This window comes from Perca fluviatilis, chromosome 6 (genome assembly GCF_010015445.1).
Source record: "Perca fluviatilis chromosome 6, GENO_Pfluv_1.0, whole genome shotgun sequence".
Taxonomy (NCBI): domain Eukaryota; kingdom Metazoa; phylum Chordata; class Actinopteri; order Perciformes; family Percidae; genus Perca; species Perca fluviatilis.
In genome coordinates this window covers 40,277,260-40,297,592 of record NC_053117.1, presented here as the reverse complement: position 1 = coordinate 40,297,592, position 20,333 = coordinate 40,277,260, and the positions used below count along the sequence as shown (strand labels likewise).

At 43.4% G+C, this 20,333-nt stretch overlaps 1 protein-coding gene across 1 annotated transcript; it reads left to right on the top strand.

Moving 5' to 3' along the window:
* Positions 1-6,017: 6,017 nt before the first annotated feature.
* bnip3la (BCL2 interacting protein 3 like a) lies at positions 6,018-19,533 on the top strand. The gene is given in 7 exon segments (XM_039803815.1): positions 6,018-6,056; positions 6,059-6,116; positions 11,870-12,140; positions 13,612-13,693; positions 14,932-15,038; positions 15,793-15,942; positions 18,795-19,533. Coding segments are annotated over 7 exon segments (741 nt in total). The 5' UTR covers positions 6,018-6,032; the 3' UTR covers positions 18,844-19,533.
* Positions 19,534-20,333: the final 800 nt, after the last annotated feature.

Here is a 20,333-nt window from a genome sequence, read left to right as displayed (position 1 = left end):
TGTTTTCTTCCACCACGGACAATCCATTCCATCCATCTGGTCACCTGCACGCTCTGTTGCACCTGTCCCACGTCATCTGAATGCTTCACCCACTGGTTCACATAGGGCTGAACGCATCATCAGGGCTACACAGAAAACCGGACCGGACTACTGTGCTTTCCCACTTCACATACACTCAATCATACTCTCCAATCATTTGCTAAATCCCGCTCACGTCCCCCTCAACTGCAATACCCCCCACACCCCAACGACCACACGCACTGCTAACGGGACAACCTCAGATCTCTCCAGCCTGCCCCCACCCACCCCACCCTCTCACCATGCCAACTTTACTTGCCCTCCCTCAACACCCCGATGCGACGTAAATAAAGCCCCTGCCCTCCATGAACTAATCCTCGACAACACTCTTGACTTCCTTCTGCTCACGAAACCTGGCAACAACCCAACGACTTCTTCTCCCTCAGCCAAGCATCCCCCTGACTACAACTACATCTGCAAACCCGCCCTCCCACCCGGAGGTGGCCTCGCCGTCATTTTCAATCAGAACTTCCGGATCACAGAACTCACCCTCCCCCTCAGTATCATCGTTTGAATATCTGCGCCTCAAAACACTCTTCCTCCATGACAGTCATCCTCATTTACCGGCCACCTAAACCAAATCCCTCCTTCCTCTCTGATTTTACTGAACTCCTCACACTAGCGCCTCATCTCTCTCTCCACGTCTGCTGCTACTCGGTGACTTAAACATCCACATGGACTCCCCCACATGCAAGCTCTCATCAGAATTCAACATTTTACTGGATAACTTCTCTCTCACCCAACATGTCTCATTCTCCCCACCCATGAAAAGGGTCACATCCTCGACCTGGTCTGCTCCACCAACCAACCAGTGCTCGACCTCCATCCATGCCTCTTTCCCCTCTCTGATCACAAACTGATACGGTTCACCATCCCTTCTCCAACCCCACGCCCCAGCCTCCTCAGAGAAATCCCTTCCGCAACCTCAAATCTATCAATCCCCACCATCTCTCTGACCTGCTCTCCACCTGGACTCAACCCTCACCTCACCCGATGACCTCACAGACCACCTCAACTCCACCTTGTTACCTCCCTCAACACCCTCGGGCCCCTCAAAACAAAACTCGTCACTTTTAACACCTCTTCACCCTGGTACACACCTGCACTCCCGGAAAATGAAACAAACTCGCCGCCAACGAACGTCTGACAAAGAAATCATCCCTCACAGTCCATCATGAAGCCTATAAATCCCATCTCATCGCCTACAAAGATGCCCTCATTGCTGCCAAATCTGCCTACCTCTCCACCATCCTCCCGACCCTGCCAAAACCCCAGAACCCTCTTCTCCACATTGAACAACCTCATCAAGCCTCGGACCAACAGCCTCCTTACCTCTACTCCGGATCTCTGCAACTCATTCCTCCACTTTTTCACTGACAAAATCAATCTCATTTACAAATCCCTATCCCCTGTATCTGACCTTCCAGGATCTACTCCAGCACCTACCTTGGACTTCCTCTCTCCATCCCTCCAGACCTCCCGACCCCTCCTCCACACTCCTCTCCTCCCAGTTTAACCCAGTCCTCCTCCTGAAATCTCCAAACTCATCAGCTCTTCCAAACCCACTACCTGCTCCCTTGACCCCCTCCCTACTCCACTTCTGAAGTCCTGCCTCCCGGTCCTATGCCCCTACCTCACTAACCTCTTCAACTCCCCTCACCTTCCGGGAACTGTCCCTCTGCTTTCAAAACTGCCGCTGTCACCCCAATCCTTAAAAACCTGGTCTGGATCCCTCCTCTCTCAACAACTACCGCCCAATATCCAACCTCCCTTTCTGTCTAAAACCCTGGAACGCGCAATTCGCCTCACAGCTACAAACCCATCTTCTTGCCAATAACCTATTCGAACCTCTCCAATCTGGTTTTGCGCCCCCTCACACAGCACAGAAACCGCTCTCCTCAAAGTCCTCAACGACCTCCTCACCTTTGCTGACACCCGGTTCCCTCAACATCCTCATCCTCCTCGACCTGAGTGCAGCCTCGATACTGTGAGCCATAACATCCTGCTCACCAGACTCAAAGACCTCGGTATCGAAGGTACTGCACTCAGCTGGCTCAACTCCTACCTTTCCAACAGATCCCACTTCATCTCTCTCCACAACCACACCTCTGCCACAGCCACAGTCACTCAAGGTGTTCCCCAAAGGCTCCGTGCTGGCCCCCTCCTCTTCATCATCTACATCCTCCCTCTTGGTCAGATACTCCCGCCACTTCAACCTGGACTTCCACTGCTATGCTGACGACACCCAGATCTACCTCAGCACCAAATCCCCAACAATCCTCCCCCTCTCCCACATCAACTCCTGTCTGTCAGCTATTAAAACCTGGATGCAACACAACTTCCTCCAAACTCAACAGCGACAAAACAGAATTCCTTCTGATCGGCTCCAAATCCACACTCAGCAAAACCAATACCCCACTCTCACCATCGGACGGCACCATTGTCTCCCCATCTCCCCCCGGCCCGCGCAACCTTGGCGTTATCTTTGATTCCACCCTCTCCCTTGAGCCTCACATCCGTCCGTCAATGAAAACCCTCCTTCTTTCACCTCCGCGACATCGCCAAAATCAGACCCTCTCTCACAGCCCCCGCTGCTGAAAGACTCATTCACGCCTTCATCTCCTCCCGACTGGACTACTGCAACTCACTTCTCCTCGGCATCAGCTCTACCAACATCAACCGACTCCAACTGGTCCAGAACTCATCCGCCCGCCTCATTACCCGCTCCAAATCCTGGCACCACATCACTCCAGTCCTAAAACAACTCCACTGGCTTCCCATTTCCCACGGATCACCTACAAAATCCTGGTCCTCACCTACAAAGCCCTCCACCATCTGGCCCCCTCATACCTCACTGACCTCCTCTCCCCCTTACCAACCCTCACGGTCCCTCAGATCCACCTCAGCCGGTCTCCTCTCCATCCAAAAAGCCCAACCCCGCTGCGCTTTTGGGGACAGAGCCTTCTCCAGAGCAGCTCCCAGGCTCTGGAACTCCCTCCCAAGAGATCCGCACCTCTGAGTCCCTCACCATCTTCCAGTCCCGCCTCAAGACCCATCTCTTCACCTCAGCCTACCACCGTCCACCTTGCCCTCCCTTTTTTCATCTGTATCTTGTTTTGTTTTCTACTTGTTTTGTTTGCTCGTTTTGTTATGTTTTTATAATCTACCCTGCCCTGTAAAGCGACTTTGAGTCCATGAAAAGCGCTATATAAATTCAATTTATTATTATTATTATTATTATTATATATATATGTATATATATATATATGTATGTATATATATATATATATATATATATATATGTATATATATATATATATATATATATGTTATGTATATATTATATATATACATATATATATATACATATGTATATGTGTTGGTCAGTCTGTCTAGCCTGGTGAGAGCGTCCTGGTCTGGCGAGCTCCAGTCTTCTCCTCCCAGATCAGTCTGGCATCTTGAGATGAGAGAACATTTGGAGCAGTTCGCCAAACGACCGACCAATCAACGTTGGTTTTGAGGCGGGTTTAGGTGGTGATAGACAGATGGTTTATCCAATCAGCTAACCAGGATTTTCAGACAGCGGTCCGGGAACCTGAAATGGGGCCTTTTATTCCTAAATTCTCGTTACACAAACGGCAAACATCCTTTACCGACATGCTGCTAGCTCGCTGAGCTAACGAGCTAACGAGCTAACGAGCTATGCTCTGCCTGCAGCAGCAGCAGGGGTAGCCTGGCTCGTGGTTGTAATTTCATACGCTTCGTCGATCTGATTGGTTGATTTGGCCGGTGTGTCACCAAGTATAGGTGGTAGATAGACAGATGGTTTATCCAATCAGCTAACCAGGATTTTCGCCCCTTTCCCAAAAGTTCTCCAACGGTAAGTTCCCAGATGGATATGCCGAGCTAATGCGAAGCGATCCATCTGGTGGAGTCAGGTTACACTCTGTCTGCTTGACAATCTGATTTTGCAGCAATATAATTGAAGTGAGATGAACAAACAGAGAAATGTGTCTTTTTAAATAAAACAGATGTTGACAAAGTTTCCTTTTGGTGACATCATTTGAAATTGGGGAAAAATTTGAAGTTGGAAAAAAAGGTAAACACATATATAATATATCGCAGGATATTGCAATGTGTTTGAAATCGCAATAATATGATGTCGTGAAGTAAGTATCGTGATGATATCGTATCGTGAGGCCTCTGCTGATTCCCACCACTACTAAAAATCTGTACGTCATTTGGGAACACATATCCTACTTCTTACATGTTTATCGCTTTAAAAAAAATATGCTTGTCCCTCCTGAAAAACGCGATTATGTGATCGCATAATTCAACACATAATCAGCCAAAGTCTGCATATTTAGGCTATGCAGGCGCCGCACTTTCGCCGCATAAATTGCTGATTTCCGTGCAAAATATGCGGGGATTGCATGATTTCATAACCCCCGCATTTTCGTTGCAAAAAAGTCCCATCAATCAATCAATCAATCAATCAATCAACCAACATTTATTTATACAGCACTTTACAGTAACCAACAGGTATCCAAAGTGCTTCACATCAGAAACCAAGACTAAAACACGCATCATATAACATATCAAAAGAATGACATATAGAAACAATAAAATCAGAAAAGGTTACATAGAAAATAGGAGAGGGAAATTGTCACACCACTACTATGTATTAAAAGCCTTTCTAAACAGATAAGTATTAAAGGGGTGATAGAATGATTATATAGGGTATTTTACACTGTTCCTTAAGGTCTCCTAATGGGGTATGTAACATTGGTTGGGATGAAAACTGCCCGAATGCTATTTTATTAGGCCCTTAACTACCCTGTGAATATGGCTCTATTTGGAACAAGAGCTTTTCTTCCAAATATTTATAAACCAACATTTATTTATATAGCGCGTTTTTGCAAGTTCCCGCAATTTCATCGCATAAAATTGCATAAATATCATATAGCATATTCCATTGCATTTTTTAAGAAAACGTGCCGCATGATCAAGGATATTTGCCCCGCAACAATCACAAAAAAACTCCCCATTTTTCTGGAAGGAGTGACTTACATCACGTTCATATTCTTACTAAATATGGCATGCTAAATCTTGAAAATGTTATATTTCACTCAAATGTTTGCTTCATTTTTAAAATAATTCATAATTCTTCTGCATTTTTCTGGAAGGACTGATTGACGCTCTGCCTTGTCTCTCTGTGGTGACGTTTTTGTCGCTTTCTTAAATTTTTTTGAGGAATTAATCGTTTTTTTTAATTTATTTATTGTACTTTTTGTTATTTTCAACCCTTTTTTAAAATTTTTTATTATACTTTTTGCTATTTTCAACCCTTTTTTAAATTTTTTTATTATACTTTTTGCTATTTTCAACCCTTTTTTTATTTTGCTTTTTGCTATTTTCAACCCTTTTTTTATTTTGCTTTTTGCTATTTTCAACCCTTTTTTTATTTTGCTTTTTGCTATTTTCAACCCTTTTTTTATTTTGCTTTTTGCTATTTTCAACCCTTTTTTTATTTTTTTTGTTGCTTATTTTTAGTTATTTATTTGACATCCTGTTTTGTATCTAACAGTTGTTGTTTTTTTAACTGTCTTCATCATTTTGAAACCAGAACACAAGAAATGTTGAGGACGAACTCACAAACTGAACTGAAGACGTTTTAAAACATCGGGAAAAAAAGTGCCAAAAAAAGCCACAAAAGTGTGGAAAAAGACGACCAAAACATTGGAGAGAGAAAGGGGACAGTATCGATGCATATATGCCCCTGAAGACAAACTGAAGTTATTTTAAAAACCCTTTAAAGATCCCCACCCCCCCGCTTATTTTTTTTGCCAATTTCAGCCTCTTATCTGTCTGTCTGGAACATGGATGCGTTATATTGATGGTCTGGAAGCTGGACAGATGTCGCGCATGCGCACATCGCAGTTGGCTTGCGTGTCATGTTGATGAATGCTGAAACTGGAAAGTCAACATGTCCACCGCTGCTGCTCACCGAAACAATAACGAGGAGCCCGGGCTTCACGGTACGTACCGAGCTCCGAGTCACAGAAACTACTTCAGCTGCTCTGACCGAGCGTGTGTTTCGACCGGGAACGTAGCTGTAACGAAGGGTTTATTTGGGAAAAGTTACCGTCGGCTTCGGTATTTCCTCTTCTCCTGCCCAAGGGGGTGGAGGCGGAGAGAGCTGTTGTTTTGACGTCACCGCGAATTGAGCCAATAGCGTAGCGACAAATGTTTGGCTGATGTAAGCGCAGCCAATCACGTACACCAGTCGGCGCTGGGGGCGGGCTCAAGCCTAAATGACAACAAGTTTGGGACAAAAGACGAAATAAATGTTGCTTTTTCGTTGTTGCTATTTGATGCTATAATAATAACGGCACATATTACTCTCACTCTTCATGTAGTCGTGTCGCTTTAATATGTAACTGGCCACAGTATTTCATAACTAAACTAACTGTAAAGAAAGACAATAGTAGGATGTTTTTGCATACGTGCCTGCAGACAAACGGCTCCGAAATCACATTTAAAACACTAAACAGGCGACATGTGTGTCCAGTGTGAATCCATAAAGAATATTTCATATTTATATAAAAAATTATAACATTTGCTTAGACAGAAAAGCGATTTATATCTGACAACAGCGACATGCCTGGGCATATACTGTCTCCTACAGTTATGCAATATCTCACATGATCGCAGCTTTGTTGACATATACTCGTCTGTAGATGTGCAATCAGTCAAGCATGCGTTTAAATACACATTATATATATTTTTAGCGAGGCTAAAAGGGTAAGAAAGGCGGCCCGTGCTATAAAAAGGTGTGCATTGTTTGCCAACAAGAGCCCGCTGCTCATTACAGAGATTACATAACCCCTCCTGTCTGGAAAACAAAATGTGCACGCGGTTTGTGGGGCAGTAGCACAAAGAAATGCACGTTCTTATGGATGCTGTGCACAGCCAGAGTTCATCTGAATGCACAGGGATAGTGCTGCAGGAAATGTAGGTCAGCTTTTCCATCATTTAACTCTCATGTTGTCCTCGGATCCAATTTGACCCGTTTTCAAAATTTCTAAATCAGAAATATGTTTTTTTTTAATTATTATTAGTATTTTAAGACCCAGTGTTTAGTTATTAATTATCAAAATCTGTGTTACCCATTAACCAACTTGTCCTTTTTCATGAATATTTACCTCCATCAATTCCAAGTATTCCTATTGGCTTGAAATTTTACATTTACGTTTGCATTACCTGGGGTAGATTTAGAGCTGGGCAATATATTGATATTATATCGATATCGTGATATCAGACTCTTAGATTTAGGATATCGTAATATCGTGATATGACATAAGTGTCTTTTCCTGGTTGTAAAGGCTGCATTACAGTAAAGTGATGTACTTTTCTGAACTTACCAGACTGTTCTAGCTGTTCTATTATTTGCCTTTTCTCCACTTAGTCATTATATCCACATCACTGATGATTATTTATCTCAAATCTTAAGTGTGAAGATTGTAGGCTAGACCAGATTTCACGCAGATTGCATAAATGGCATATTCCATCGCATTTTTTAAGAAAACGTGCCGCATTAATCAAGGATTTTTGCCCGCAAAAATCACAAAAAAACTCCATAATTTTCTGGAAGGACTGAGCGAGAGGAAGGTGAGGGATAAATCCTGACATCACGCGCCAGATATCAGGATTTATCCTGGAAATGTTTAGTATCCCAGTGATGCAGACTACTGTTAAGTTAATCAGAGACTCAGGTGTGCATATTTGGCGGAGGGTTTAGGGGTCTTTCCTCAAGAAAATGTGATGTTTTTCAATAAATAAATCAAAGCATTTTGGGCCATTATTAGATCAGATTTAGGCCTGCACGAGAAATCGTTATAAAATCACGATCTCGATTCACCCCTGTTCACGATTTAACTTTTAAATGACTTAGATTTTTTTTTTTCAATTAATTTATTGACATGTATTAATTATGTAAAGACATGTTTAAGGAGTTCAGATTGAGCCAGGTATCAGGACCATATTTAGTCCAGATAGAGCCTGTATCAGGGCCATACTTAGTTCAGATAGAGCCTGTATCAGGACCATATTTAGTCCAGATAGAGCCTGTATCAGGGCCATATTTAGTCCAGATAGAGCCTGTATCAGGACCATATTTAGTCCAGATAGAGCCTGTATCGGGGCCATATTTAGTCCAGATAGAGCCTGTATCAGTGCCATATTTAGTTAAGATAGAGCCTGTGTCCGGGCCATATTTAGTCCAGATAGAGCCTGTATCAGGACCATATTTAGTCCAGATAGAGCCTGTATCAGGACCATTTTTAGCCCAGATAGAGCCTGTATCAGGGCCATATTTAGTTAAGATAGAGCCTGTATCAGGACCATATTTAGTCCAGATAGAGCCTGTATCAGGACCATATTTAGTCCAGATAGAGCCTGTATCAGGACCATATTTGAGTCAGATAGATTATCCAGATAGAGCCTGTATCAGTGCCATATTTAGTCCAGATAGAGCCTGTATCAGTACCATATTTAGTTCAGATAGAGCCTGTATCAGACCATTTTAGCCCAGATAGAGCCTGTATCAGGACCATATTTAGTCCAGATAGAGCCTGTATCAGGGCCATATTTAGTTCAGATAGAGCCTGTATCAGGACCATATTTAGTCCAGATAGAGCCTGTATCAGGACCATATTTAGTCCAGATAGAGCCTGTATCAGGACCATATTTAGTCCAGATAGAGCCTGTATCAGTGCCATATTTAGTCCAGATAGAGCCTGTATCAGGACCATATTTAGTCCAGATAGAGCCTGTATCAGGACCATATTTAGTCCAGATAGAGCCTGTATCAGGACCATATTTAGTCCAGATAGAGCCTGTATCAGGACCATATTTAGTCCAGATAGAGCCTGTATCAGGACCATATTTAGTCCAGATAGAGCCTGTATCAGGACCATATTTAGTCCAGATAGAGCCTGTATCAGGACCATATTTAGTCCAGATAGAGCCTGTATCAGGACCATATTTAGTCCAGATAGAGCCTGTATCAGGACCATATTTAGTCCAGATAGAGCCTGTATCAGGACCATATTTAGTCCAGATAGAGCCTGTATCGGGGCCATATTTAGTCCAGATAGAGCCTGTATCAGGACCATATTTAGTCCAGATAGAGCCTGTATCAGTGCCATATTTAGTCCAGATAGAGCCTGTATCAGTGCCATATTTAGTTCAGATAGAGCCTGTATCAGGGCCATATTTAGTTCAGATAGAGCCTGTATCAGGACCATATTTAGTCCAGATAGAGCCTGTATCGGGGCCATATTTAGTTCAGATAGAGCCTGTATCAGGGCCATATTTAGTTCAGATAGAGCCTGTATCAGTGCCATATTTAGTTAAGATAGAGCCTGTGTCCGGGCCATATTTAGTCCAGATAGAGCCTGTATCAGGACCATATTTAGTCCAGATAGAGCCTGTATCAGGACCATATTTAGTTCAGATAGAGCCTGTATCGGGGCCATATTTAGTCCAGATAGAGCCTGTATCAGGGCCATATTTAGTTCAGATAGAGCCTGTATCGGGGCCATATTTAGTCCACTAGGTGCTAAAAAATAATCCATGTTTGGTGCTGCAAATCTGTGTTGTCTTGTCATGGTTCATGTGTAAACATTACACTTCATGAGAAAATCGTGGCAGAGAATCGGGATATCAATTCTAAGCTAAAAAAAATCGTGATTAATATTTTTCTCTGAATCGTGCAGGCCTAATTAGATTCAGCTTTACTGTCATTGTGCAGAGTACAAAGGCAACCAAATGCAGTTTGCATCCAACCAGAAGTGCAAAAAAAAGAGCAGAAAAATGCAACGTGATATACAAAGTATAGACAGGACAAGAAATCTAGTGCAGTGTAGACAGTAGTGTACAGCTGGTTAACAGAAGGTGGTTTAGAGTAATATAAATGAAATATAAATATGTGCAGTGTATCAGCAGTTACTTTATAAGCAGGCTTCAAAATTAACTTTTTCATCCACCAGCCAAATGGCTAGTGGATGTTCAAATATTACCAGCCACTCAACAGATTACCATTGGGCTTTTTTGGCTGGTGAGTGAAACAAATGTACCAGCCACTTGCATATTTCACCAGCATTTGGCTGGTAAACGGTGCTAATTTTGAACTCTTGCTTATAAGAGCATATAAATATGGCTATGTAATATGAACAATGTATGAACAACATGTACAGATATGTGCAATGTAGTAGCAGTAACATTATAATAGTAGTAAGAATAATCTAGATATATGCAGTGGAAAAGCTAGAGCAGATAAATAAATAAATAACACGAAAAAAGCTTAAAGATTAGACTCGTTAAAGAAGTCCAACTACAATCAGTGGGTCTGAGTTTGATGCTTTTTTTCAATGTTTTTGCAGCTTTTCTTGCTGTTTTTGGGACCTTTTTTTTGTCGCATTTCACATTCATTCAGCTTAAAGGTCCCATGGCATGAAAATGTCACTTTATGAGGTTTTTTAACATTAATATGAGTTCCCCCAGCCTGCCTATGGTCCCCCAGTGGCTAGAAATGGTGATAGGTGTAAACCGAGCCCTGGGTATCCTGCTCTGCCTTTGAGAAAATGAAAGCTCAGATGGGCCAATCAGGAATCTTCTCCTTATGAGGTCATAAGGAGCAAGGTTACCTCCCCTTTCTCTGAATAAAAGAGACTTCAGATACAGTATTAGGGGACCACTAAGGCCTATATAAAAGAGACTTCAGATACAGTATTAGGGGACCACTAAGGTCTATATAAAAGAGACTTCAGATACAGTATTAGGGGACCACTAAGGCCTATATAAAAGAGACTTCAGATACAGTATTAGGGGACCACTAAGGTCTATATAAAAGAGACTTCAGATACAGTATTAGGGGACCACTAAGGTCTATATAAAAGAGACTTCAGATACAGTATTAGGGGACCACTAAGGCCTATATAAAAGAGACTTCAGATACAGTATTAGGGGACCACTAAGGTCTATATAAAAGAGACTTCAGATACAGTATTAGGGGACCACTAAGGCCTATATAAAAGAGACTTCAGATACAGTATTAGGGGACCACTAAGGTCTATATAAAAGAGACTTCAGATACAGTATTAGGGGACCACTAAGGTCTATATAAAAGAGACTTCAGATACAGTATTAGGGGACCACTAAGGTCTATATAAAAGAGACTTCAGATACAGTATCAGGGGACCACTAAGGTCTATATAAAATAGACTTCAGATACAGTATTAGGGGACCACTAAGGTCTATATAAAAGAGACTTCAGATACAGTATTAGGGGACCACTAAGGTCTATATAAAAGAGACTTCAGATACAGTATCAGGGGACCACTAAGGCCTATATAAAAGAGACTTCAGATACAGTATCAGGGGACCACTAAGGTCTATATAAAATAGACTTCAGATACAGTATTAGGGGACCACTAAGGTCTATATAAAAGAGACTTCAGATACAGTATCAGGGGACCACTAAGGTCTATATAAAAGAGACTTCAGATACAGTATCAGGGGACCACTAAGGCCTATATAAAAGAGACTTCAGATACAGTATCAGGGGACCACTAAGGTCTATATAAAAGCATCCAAAGAGCACCATGTCATGGGACCTTTTAAGAGCTGCACCTAAAATATCTAGAATGGAAAAGCCTGATGTTGACACAACAAGCTAACCCTCCCTCCCTCCCTCCCCTCCCTCCTTGTTGACCTTTGTGTTGCTAAGGCTCTTGGGTAGAGCTGGAGCTGAACGGGAACACAGCGGCCCACGGTGCACAGACCAGCTCGCCAGCGATGCCCGCCGCAGACCAAGTAAACGCCAACGCCGGCATGAGTGCGACTCTGCAGAGCCTGGAGGTGGTTCCTGAGAGCGACGAGACCCTGATCGGAGGTCTGGAACACGTCCCGTCATCGTCCTCCATCCACAACGGAGACATGGAGAAGATCCTGCTGGACGCACAGCACGAGTCCAGCCAGAGCAGCTCCTCTTGTGATAGGTAGGAGCCAGAAAGCAGCCAGAGCAGCTCCTCTTGTGATAGGTAGGAGCCAGAAAGCAGCCAGAGCAGCTCCTCTTGTGATAGGTAGGAGCCAGAAAACAGCCAGAGCAGCTCCTCTTGTGATATGTAGGAGCCAGAAAACAGCCAGAGCAGCTCCTCTTGTGATAGGTAGGAGCCAGAAAACAGCCAGAGCAGCTCCTCTTGTGATAGGTAGGAGCCAGAAAACAGCCAGAGCAGCTCCTCTTGTGATAGGTAGGGACCTCAGAGCAGCTCCTCCTGGGACAGGTAGGAGCCAGAAAACAGCCAGAGCAGCTCCTCTTGTGATAGGTAGGAGCCAGAAAACAGTCAGAGCAGCTCCTCTTGTGATATGTAGGGACCTGAAAACAGCCAGAGCAGCTCCTCTTGTGATAGGTAGGGACCAGAAAACAGCCAGAGCAGCTCCTCTTGTGATAGGTAGGGACCAGAAAACAGTCAGATCAGCTCATCTTGTGATAGGTAGGGACCAGAAAACAGTCAGAGCAGCTCCTCTTGTGATAGGTAGGAGCCAGAAAACAGCCAGAGCAGCTCCTCTTGTGATAGGTAGGAGCCAGAAAACAGCCAGAGCAGCTCCTCTTGTGATAGGTAGGGACCAGAAAACAGCCAGAGCAGCTCCTCTTGTGATAGGTAGGAGCCAGAAAACAGCCAGAGCAGCTCCTCTTGTGATAGGTAGGAGCCAGAAAGCAGCCAGAGCAGCTCCTCTTGTGATAGGTAGGGACCAGAAAACAGTCCGAGCAGCTCCTCTTGTGATAGGTAGGGACCATAAACAGCCAGAGCAGCTCCTCTTGTGATAGGTAGGAGCCAGAAAACAGCCAGAGCAGCTCCTCTTGTGATAGGTAGGAGCCAGAAAGCAGCCAGAGCAGCTCCTCTTGTGATAGGTAGGGACCTGAAAACAGCCAGCGCAGCTCCTCTTGTGATAGGGACCAGAAAACAGCCAGAGCAGCTCCTCTTGTGATGGGTAGGGACCACAAAACAGCCAGAGCAGCTCCCTTGTGATGGGTAGGGACCAGAAAACAGCCAGAGCAGCTCCTCTTGTGATAGGTAGGAGCCAGAAAACAGTCAGAGCAGCTCTTTCCTTTCTGACTCTTTCTTTCTTTCTTTCTTTCTTTCTTTCTTTCTTTCTTTCTCTTTCCTTTCTGTCTCTTTCTTTCCTTTCTGTCTCTTTCGTTCCTTTCTCTCTTTCTTTCCTTTCTCTCTCTTTCTTTCCTTTCTGTCTCTGTCTTTGCCTCTTGTGGCATGAAAAGAAAAGACTCAAGTTAAAGTACAAGTACCTCAACATTTGGACTGAAGTACAGTATACTGGAGTAAATGTACTTAGTTACATTCCAACACTGGTGTTCATAAAGGCTTTAAAGCTCAGACAAGCGGTTGTTGTTGTTGTTGTTGTTGTTGTTGTTGTTGTGCGTCTTGATTTCATCCCGATGTGTTGACTCAGTCCTCACAGGCCACCGAGTCCAGACCAGGACGAGGGTCAGATAACGTTCGACGTGGAGATGTCCAGCCTCAAAGACAGTCAGGTAAAGTTTAAATGTCAGTCATTTTCAACCTGGACCCTATTTTTCCCATTCAGTGGTGTCTGTAACTGACTAATGTTAACAAGAATCTTTGAAACTGGTCCAGTGTTGAGCGAGAACGCTGTAACCAGCAGCCGTGGACCGGGCTGTAGTGTAACCCTACAGGACTAATGTTCAGCGTTGGTCTGCGTCCACTAAAAGTTCTGTTGTTGCCGCTGACAGACTCAGATTATTATTCTAACTCTATCTAATTCACCATCACCAAACTCCACCAGACTCCATGTAAATAATCAGGACTTTTAGCGTGTATAGAGCCAGCATATTTCCACCAGACTCCATGTAAATAATCAGGACTTTTAGCGTGTATAGAGCCAGCATATCTCCACCAGACTCCATGTAAATAATCAGGACTTTTAGCGTGTATAGAGCCAGCATATCTCCACCAGACTCCATGTAAATAATCAGGACTTTTAGCGTGTATAGAGCTAGTATATTTCCACCAGACTCCATGTAAATAATCAGGACTTTTAGTGTGTATAGAGCCAGCATATCTCCACCAGACTCCATGTAAATAATCAGGACTTTTAGCGTGTATAGAGCCAGCATATCTCCACCAGACTCCATGTAAATAATCAGGACTTTTAGCGTGTATAGAGCAAGCATATTTCCACCAGACTCCATGTAAATAATCAGGACTTTTAGCGTGTATAGAGCCAGCATATCTCCACATGTAAATGGGTGAATTAAGGGTTTATTTCAGCCAAACCAGAGTGGTGATTGTTGGAACAGTGGAAAGATGAACCAAGACGGCTTTTGGTAGTTTTATTTTGTTTCTGTCCACTTTAAATGTTCATGTTTTTCGATGATGAAATCACTGAATATTTACATGGATCCTGGTGGAGTTTGGTGATGGTGATTTCGGGGCTGTTTCATGTTAAACTAAAAGGATCTTACTCTTTAACTAAAAGGTCTATCTCTGTAGGGATCCATCCCATAATGTTGTCAGACACTTAGAATAATAATCTGAGCCTGTCAGCGGCAACAACAGAACTTTTAGTGGACACAAATTGAAGGTGCGCAATTGCCCGTTAACGTTACATTGCAGCTTGTTTGGCGTAACACTGGACCGATTTCAAAGATTGTCACTTAGACACAAAAACATGGGAAAATAGGTTCACAAAAAACAAAGTTACCCCTTAATTGTACCCTAAAACTTGCTCCTTGTACGTCCACGTGTGCAGTCAGAGGACGACTGTCCAGAGAAGGACAGAGAAGAAGACATCCTGATGAACAAAGAAGTAGACTGGGTCTCTGATTGGTCCAGCCGGCCGGAAAACGTCCCACCAAAGTAAGCAGACTCTGCCCTCCAGAATCATCCACTAACAGGTTCAGGATTTAGTTTACTGACCATGTTTTTAGCTTTAACCCTGGTGTTGTCTTCCTGTCGACCTGCATATTTGGGTTTTTCTGGGTCGAAATTTCAACATTTTGTTGTTCTTTTTCGACACTTCTCTCAACGTTTTTGACGCCTTTTTTTTCATACTTTTTTGGCGTTTAAGTTTATTATGTTTTTGTCAATTTTGACGATGTATATTTGTCACTTTTTTCCAAGTTTTTGATATTTCTTTTGTCACTTTTTTCCGATTTTTTTGGGTCCCTTTTTTCAGCGTTTAAAAGAAAATGTATGTGTCGATTTTTTATTTATTTCTTTATTTATTTTTTTCTGGGTTTTTCTGGGTCGAAATTTCAACATTTTCTTTTTCTTTTTCGACACTTTTCTCAACGTTTTTGTCGATTTTATTCAAATTTTTTTGTCACTTTTTTGACGTTTTTTTTTTATTACATTTTTGTCACATTTGGCGATGTTTTTGATGTTTTTTTGTCACTTTTTCCAATTTATTTTTTCACTTTCTTTTCAATTGTTCTGTCACTTTTTAGGCGTTTTTTATTTTTATTTTTTTATGTTTTTGTCAATTTTTTAACAAGTTCTTGTAACTTTTTCCAACATTTGTCACTTTTTTCAATGTTCTTCTGTCATAGTTCTGATATAGAAAGTTTTTGTAAACAGGGTTAGGGTTAATCGGTTTGATTATTCCTCACAGGGTGTTCCACTTCAGGCACCCCCGGCGTTCAGTATCTCTCAGTATGAGAAAGAGTGGAGTCATGAAGAAAGGTGGCATCTTTTCTGCCGAATTCCTCAAAGTCTTCATCCCTTCTTTACTCCTCTCACACATCCTCGCTCTCGGCATCGGGTAAGTCTGAATCCATGACCCTCTATCTTCATTCAGGGATGTGCTGCAAGGTGGCGTAAAGGTCCTATCTTCTGTTATTACAAGGGATGCACCGAATCCAGATTTTTAGGGTTGGTCTGAATCCCCTGATTGAGATTGTGCTGACTCCTCCTCCCATCCTCAGTCCATGAACACAGTGAACACATGAATGAAGTAAACAGGGACTGTCCTTCCTTTGCTGTACCTGAAGTTGCTGCATTCTGGCTGCTGTCTGGAGATTCCTTCGTGCACAACTCGTATTCTTTCAGATGTTTCAGACCAGATGTTGTAACAGCGGCCATGTTGTGTATAGTTTAGGGTCCTCGCCACCACCAGACAAATCAGCATTGAACAGATTAAACATGTAGCTGGACTTGAATGGCCTTCTTTTGACTGAAAGTTCTGCCAAACAACAACTTTTTCTGCTCACCAGATCCATGTCCACTTTCTCACAGCCTGCTGCATTGAACGCTCCACCTACGTAAACACCTTCCCGTAATCAACTGCGCCGTCACTACGGCGACCAGCGTAGCGCGCCGAGTGCAAGCGTAGGGTTCGGTTCCCTGGGAAATAACTCTAAGGTTCAGCAGAAACCGAACCCCTGTCAAAAAGCCCAATATTCAGCCGAATCTGAAGCCAAATCCTGGATTCAGTGCATCCCTGCTTATTTTGACACTTCCTTTCCTCTCATTTCTTGCTTCCACCTCCAACCCCCTCCCCCCCCAATTACCAGTCCTTCCAGAAAAATTCGGAGTTTTTTTGTGATTGTTGCGGGCAAAAATGACTCAAAGCGATTGATCGATTATCAAAATAGTTGGCAATTAATTTAATAGTTGACGACTAATCGATCGATCTTCATAGTTCTAATTTCTTTCATGCAATATGTTGAGCGTCCAGGATCAGTTCTGGCAGGCCAAGTAGTCAAGACGCCGCTAACCGCTATTGGCCAACACACGGTCGCATCAGCTGGTCGACTCCCCTCGCTGCTAAATGGCTACCCTCAAACAGGGCGCCCTACTTAAAGCCGCTTTAGTTTGTTCCTAACTGCTTGCTGCTCACATCTGAAACCCACCTCCTCCCCAGCTCCACCTTGTTGTGTATAACGTGGCATTTGCTTCTATGTCATGATTGCCGCTCTGTTCATATAGGGGAATAGTTTAGCTCTTCCACTCTTAAAGCGCCCATATTATGAAAAAATCACTTTTTCTGGTGATTTGGGGTGTTATTTTGTGTCTCTGGTGCTTCCACACGCATACAAGCTTTGAATAAATCCATCCATGGTGTTCTGAGTGAGATACAGTTTCTGAATGTGTCCTGCCTTCAGTCTCCGGGTGAGCTGGTTACAATCTGCACGGCTTTCTACGTCACTAGCCGAAACAAAGGGGCTAACTGCAATTGAGAATGAGGTAGAATGCTAACGCTAGCATGCTACCTCGTTCTCAATAGCAAAGCACTGCTACAACACACACAAATTCACCATAATCTACCAGAAGAACTACTTCCATGTGCTCCCTGGTTTAGAAGAAGTCTCCCAGCTGATCCTGCCTTGTTACTGACTGAAGTTGGAGAAACAGCCTTTCTTTTACTGTCTATGGAGCTAGCTGACATGATCTACGATCTGAGCTACTGAGCATGTGCGAGTGCAACGATTTTGAGTCTATTCTTTCAGCGGGGCACGACAAAGCAGAAACAGGAATTATGGACGAGCTCGAGGACACCGTGATGCCAGGACTCTGAGTGACTGCAGGTCTCTCTGGTAAAGATGAGTTCTGTTATGGTGAATGAAAGGCTCGGTCCCACCAAGTAGCTCATCCAATCAGATCGAAGCATTGACGTCAACGCTGCTGCCAGTTCTGCCGTTGTTCTTCTTCTTCTAGTCCGTAGAAAGAGCAACGTCGGTAGCTGTTTGCTCATTAGTGCCACCTCTGTTCAGGAGAAGACTGCAACTAGTGTCGCGACCACCACCAGCGCCAGTATAAACCGTTACGGCACTCCCACGACATCACCAGGGCCGGCCCGCGGCGTTTGGGGGGCTCTAAGCAGGATCTGGTTTGGGGGGGACTCTCCACATTGTAACATGTTGCCACTGCACTTGGCACTAAACCAACTTGTGTATTGTAAATATTAGTTTAAACACTCATAATGTACAAATAAGCATTTAAAAGACTAATGTGAGACCTATTAGCAGCAACGCTATCTTTAAATAGACCGGCTCTGTTATGAGCTCTATTGTGGGACATTTCAAGCGCTCTTGGGGGCCCCTCTGGTAGCCCCGGGGCCCTAAGCAGACGCTTAGATCGCTTATGGACCGACAGGTCGTTTGTGGCCAGTATACCCCACATTTAATGCTGCTGCTGTCCCCTGAGTCTCTGACCTTTCATGGTGCTCATGAACGGTCAGGTGGGCTCCTCTGAACAGAAGCCATACCGGCAAATTTAATTCGTAATTTATTCAATAAAATGTCCTAAAGAATTTTTATTGTCTGTTAGGGCTGTGCAGTTAGTCGAAATTTAATCGTGATTATGATTTCTGCTCCCAATGATCACAAAAACAGAATAATCGAAAATAAAGTTTAAATGGGAAAAGTATAAAGGCAAATTTCACAGTTGTGTTTTTTTGCTGTTGATTTATTGAACTTTTTCCACAGTTTTTTTAAGTTCAATAATTGCAACATCTTTCCAGAAGTCGACGAGTAATCGTGTTAAATTATCGTGATTTCAATATTGACCGAAATAATCGTGATTATATTTTTTTTACATAATCCAGCAGCCATATTGTCTGTGTTGTTTTTGACTTTAATGGACCTGACAGAACTGCATTTGTTTTGTCTCCAGGGTGTACATTGGGAAGAGAATCGCCACAGCCTCCACCAGCTCTTACTGAGCAGAAGATGAAGCAGTGCCTGGATGTTTCCCCATCTCCAAGTGTCCCATCCATCCTCCCACATTTCCCTTTCCAGTCAGCGTTCAGTCCTGTCACATTGTAGATTAGCTATAGAGTTATACACATGCCATGGTTGCACTCCATCATATTCTGACACAGGGGCAGCTTTCACCCACTTGAATCCAGAAGATGACGGACCCCGATGCCCCTAAATTCCACCAGGCGCGTGCGTCTGCGCTGCGTTCAAAGTTCAGGGTTTTAAATTGACACCTGCCAACCTGCCAAATGCAGGTAAAAAATGTACTTTGGCAGGTAACATTTTAAAGTTACAAGCCAGTTTGGCCGGTGATGAACGAAGCAGATAACTCTGCGTGTGTTTGAATCGTCCAGCTGCAGAAACGATGCAACAAGTCTGAAATTTGGGCGGTTTTGTGTGTGTGTTTTAGTTTGGGAACGTTATCTTTATCCAGCGACGCTGCTTGTAGTCCTAATCCTTCATTTCCCATGACGAACAGAACGGCGCAAAACACACCAGAGTAGCTGAAATTAACGTAAAACATGTGGCTAGTGGAAAATCTGATTGGCTGGTAACTTTAAAAAGCTACTAGCCATGTTGGCTGGTGATCAAACAAGTTAATTTAAAGCCCTGATCGCGGCAAATCAAAACTAGGGTTGGGTACCGAAACCTACGCAACCGGTAGGAATCAGACCGGATTAGAACGCAAATTTCGGTTCCTCGTTTCGGTTCCACTTAATGTGTCGACTGAAATATTTTCCCTCTGTCGCTCCGAAACAGACGTAAAAATATCACAATTTCTCTGTAGTCTACCGTTAGCTAGCTACCGTAAAGGTAGGCTACTTTTAAAATGCCATATGTTCCCTTCTGGGCTCACCAAAACGGACGTAAAAGTATCCCACTTTCTCTGTAGTCTACCGTTAGCTAGCTACTGTAAATGTAGGCTACTTTTAAAAATGCCATATGTTCCCTTCTGGTCTCACCAAAACGGACGTAAAAGTATCCCACTTTCTCTGTAGTTTACCGTTAGCTAGCTACTGTAAATGTAGGCTACTTTTACTTTTAAAATGCCATATTTCCCCCTCTGGGCTCACCAAAACGGATGTAAAAGCATATTAACCATTCACTGCACGCGATCGCTAGTTAACATATTACATCTCGGTTTAGGAATCTGAACGATACCCAACTCAACACAAGACGAAAGCTTGTGATTCCACCAGCCGGTGACGCAGCGTGCGTCCCAGAAGCGTATCTCTGCTCTGCTACGCTAAAAATAGCCGCCAGGTCTATTTTTGCGGGACGTTTAACAGGTCCGTGCAGGAAGTGATGCGGCTTGAGCATCCGGTCAATGTTCAAAATCAGAGTTTAGTTCAGAGCTCAGAGAGATTTATTGCCCCTCAAGGGGAAATTTGAGCCTCAGTTGGCGGTACAAACAGCGAAACAATTAAAAAAACGCAATAACGAGGCATAAAAC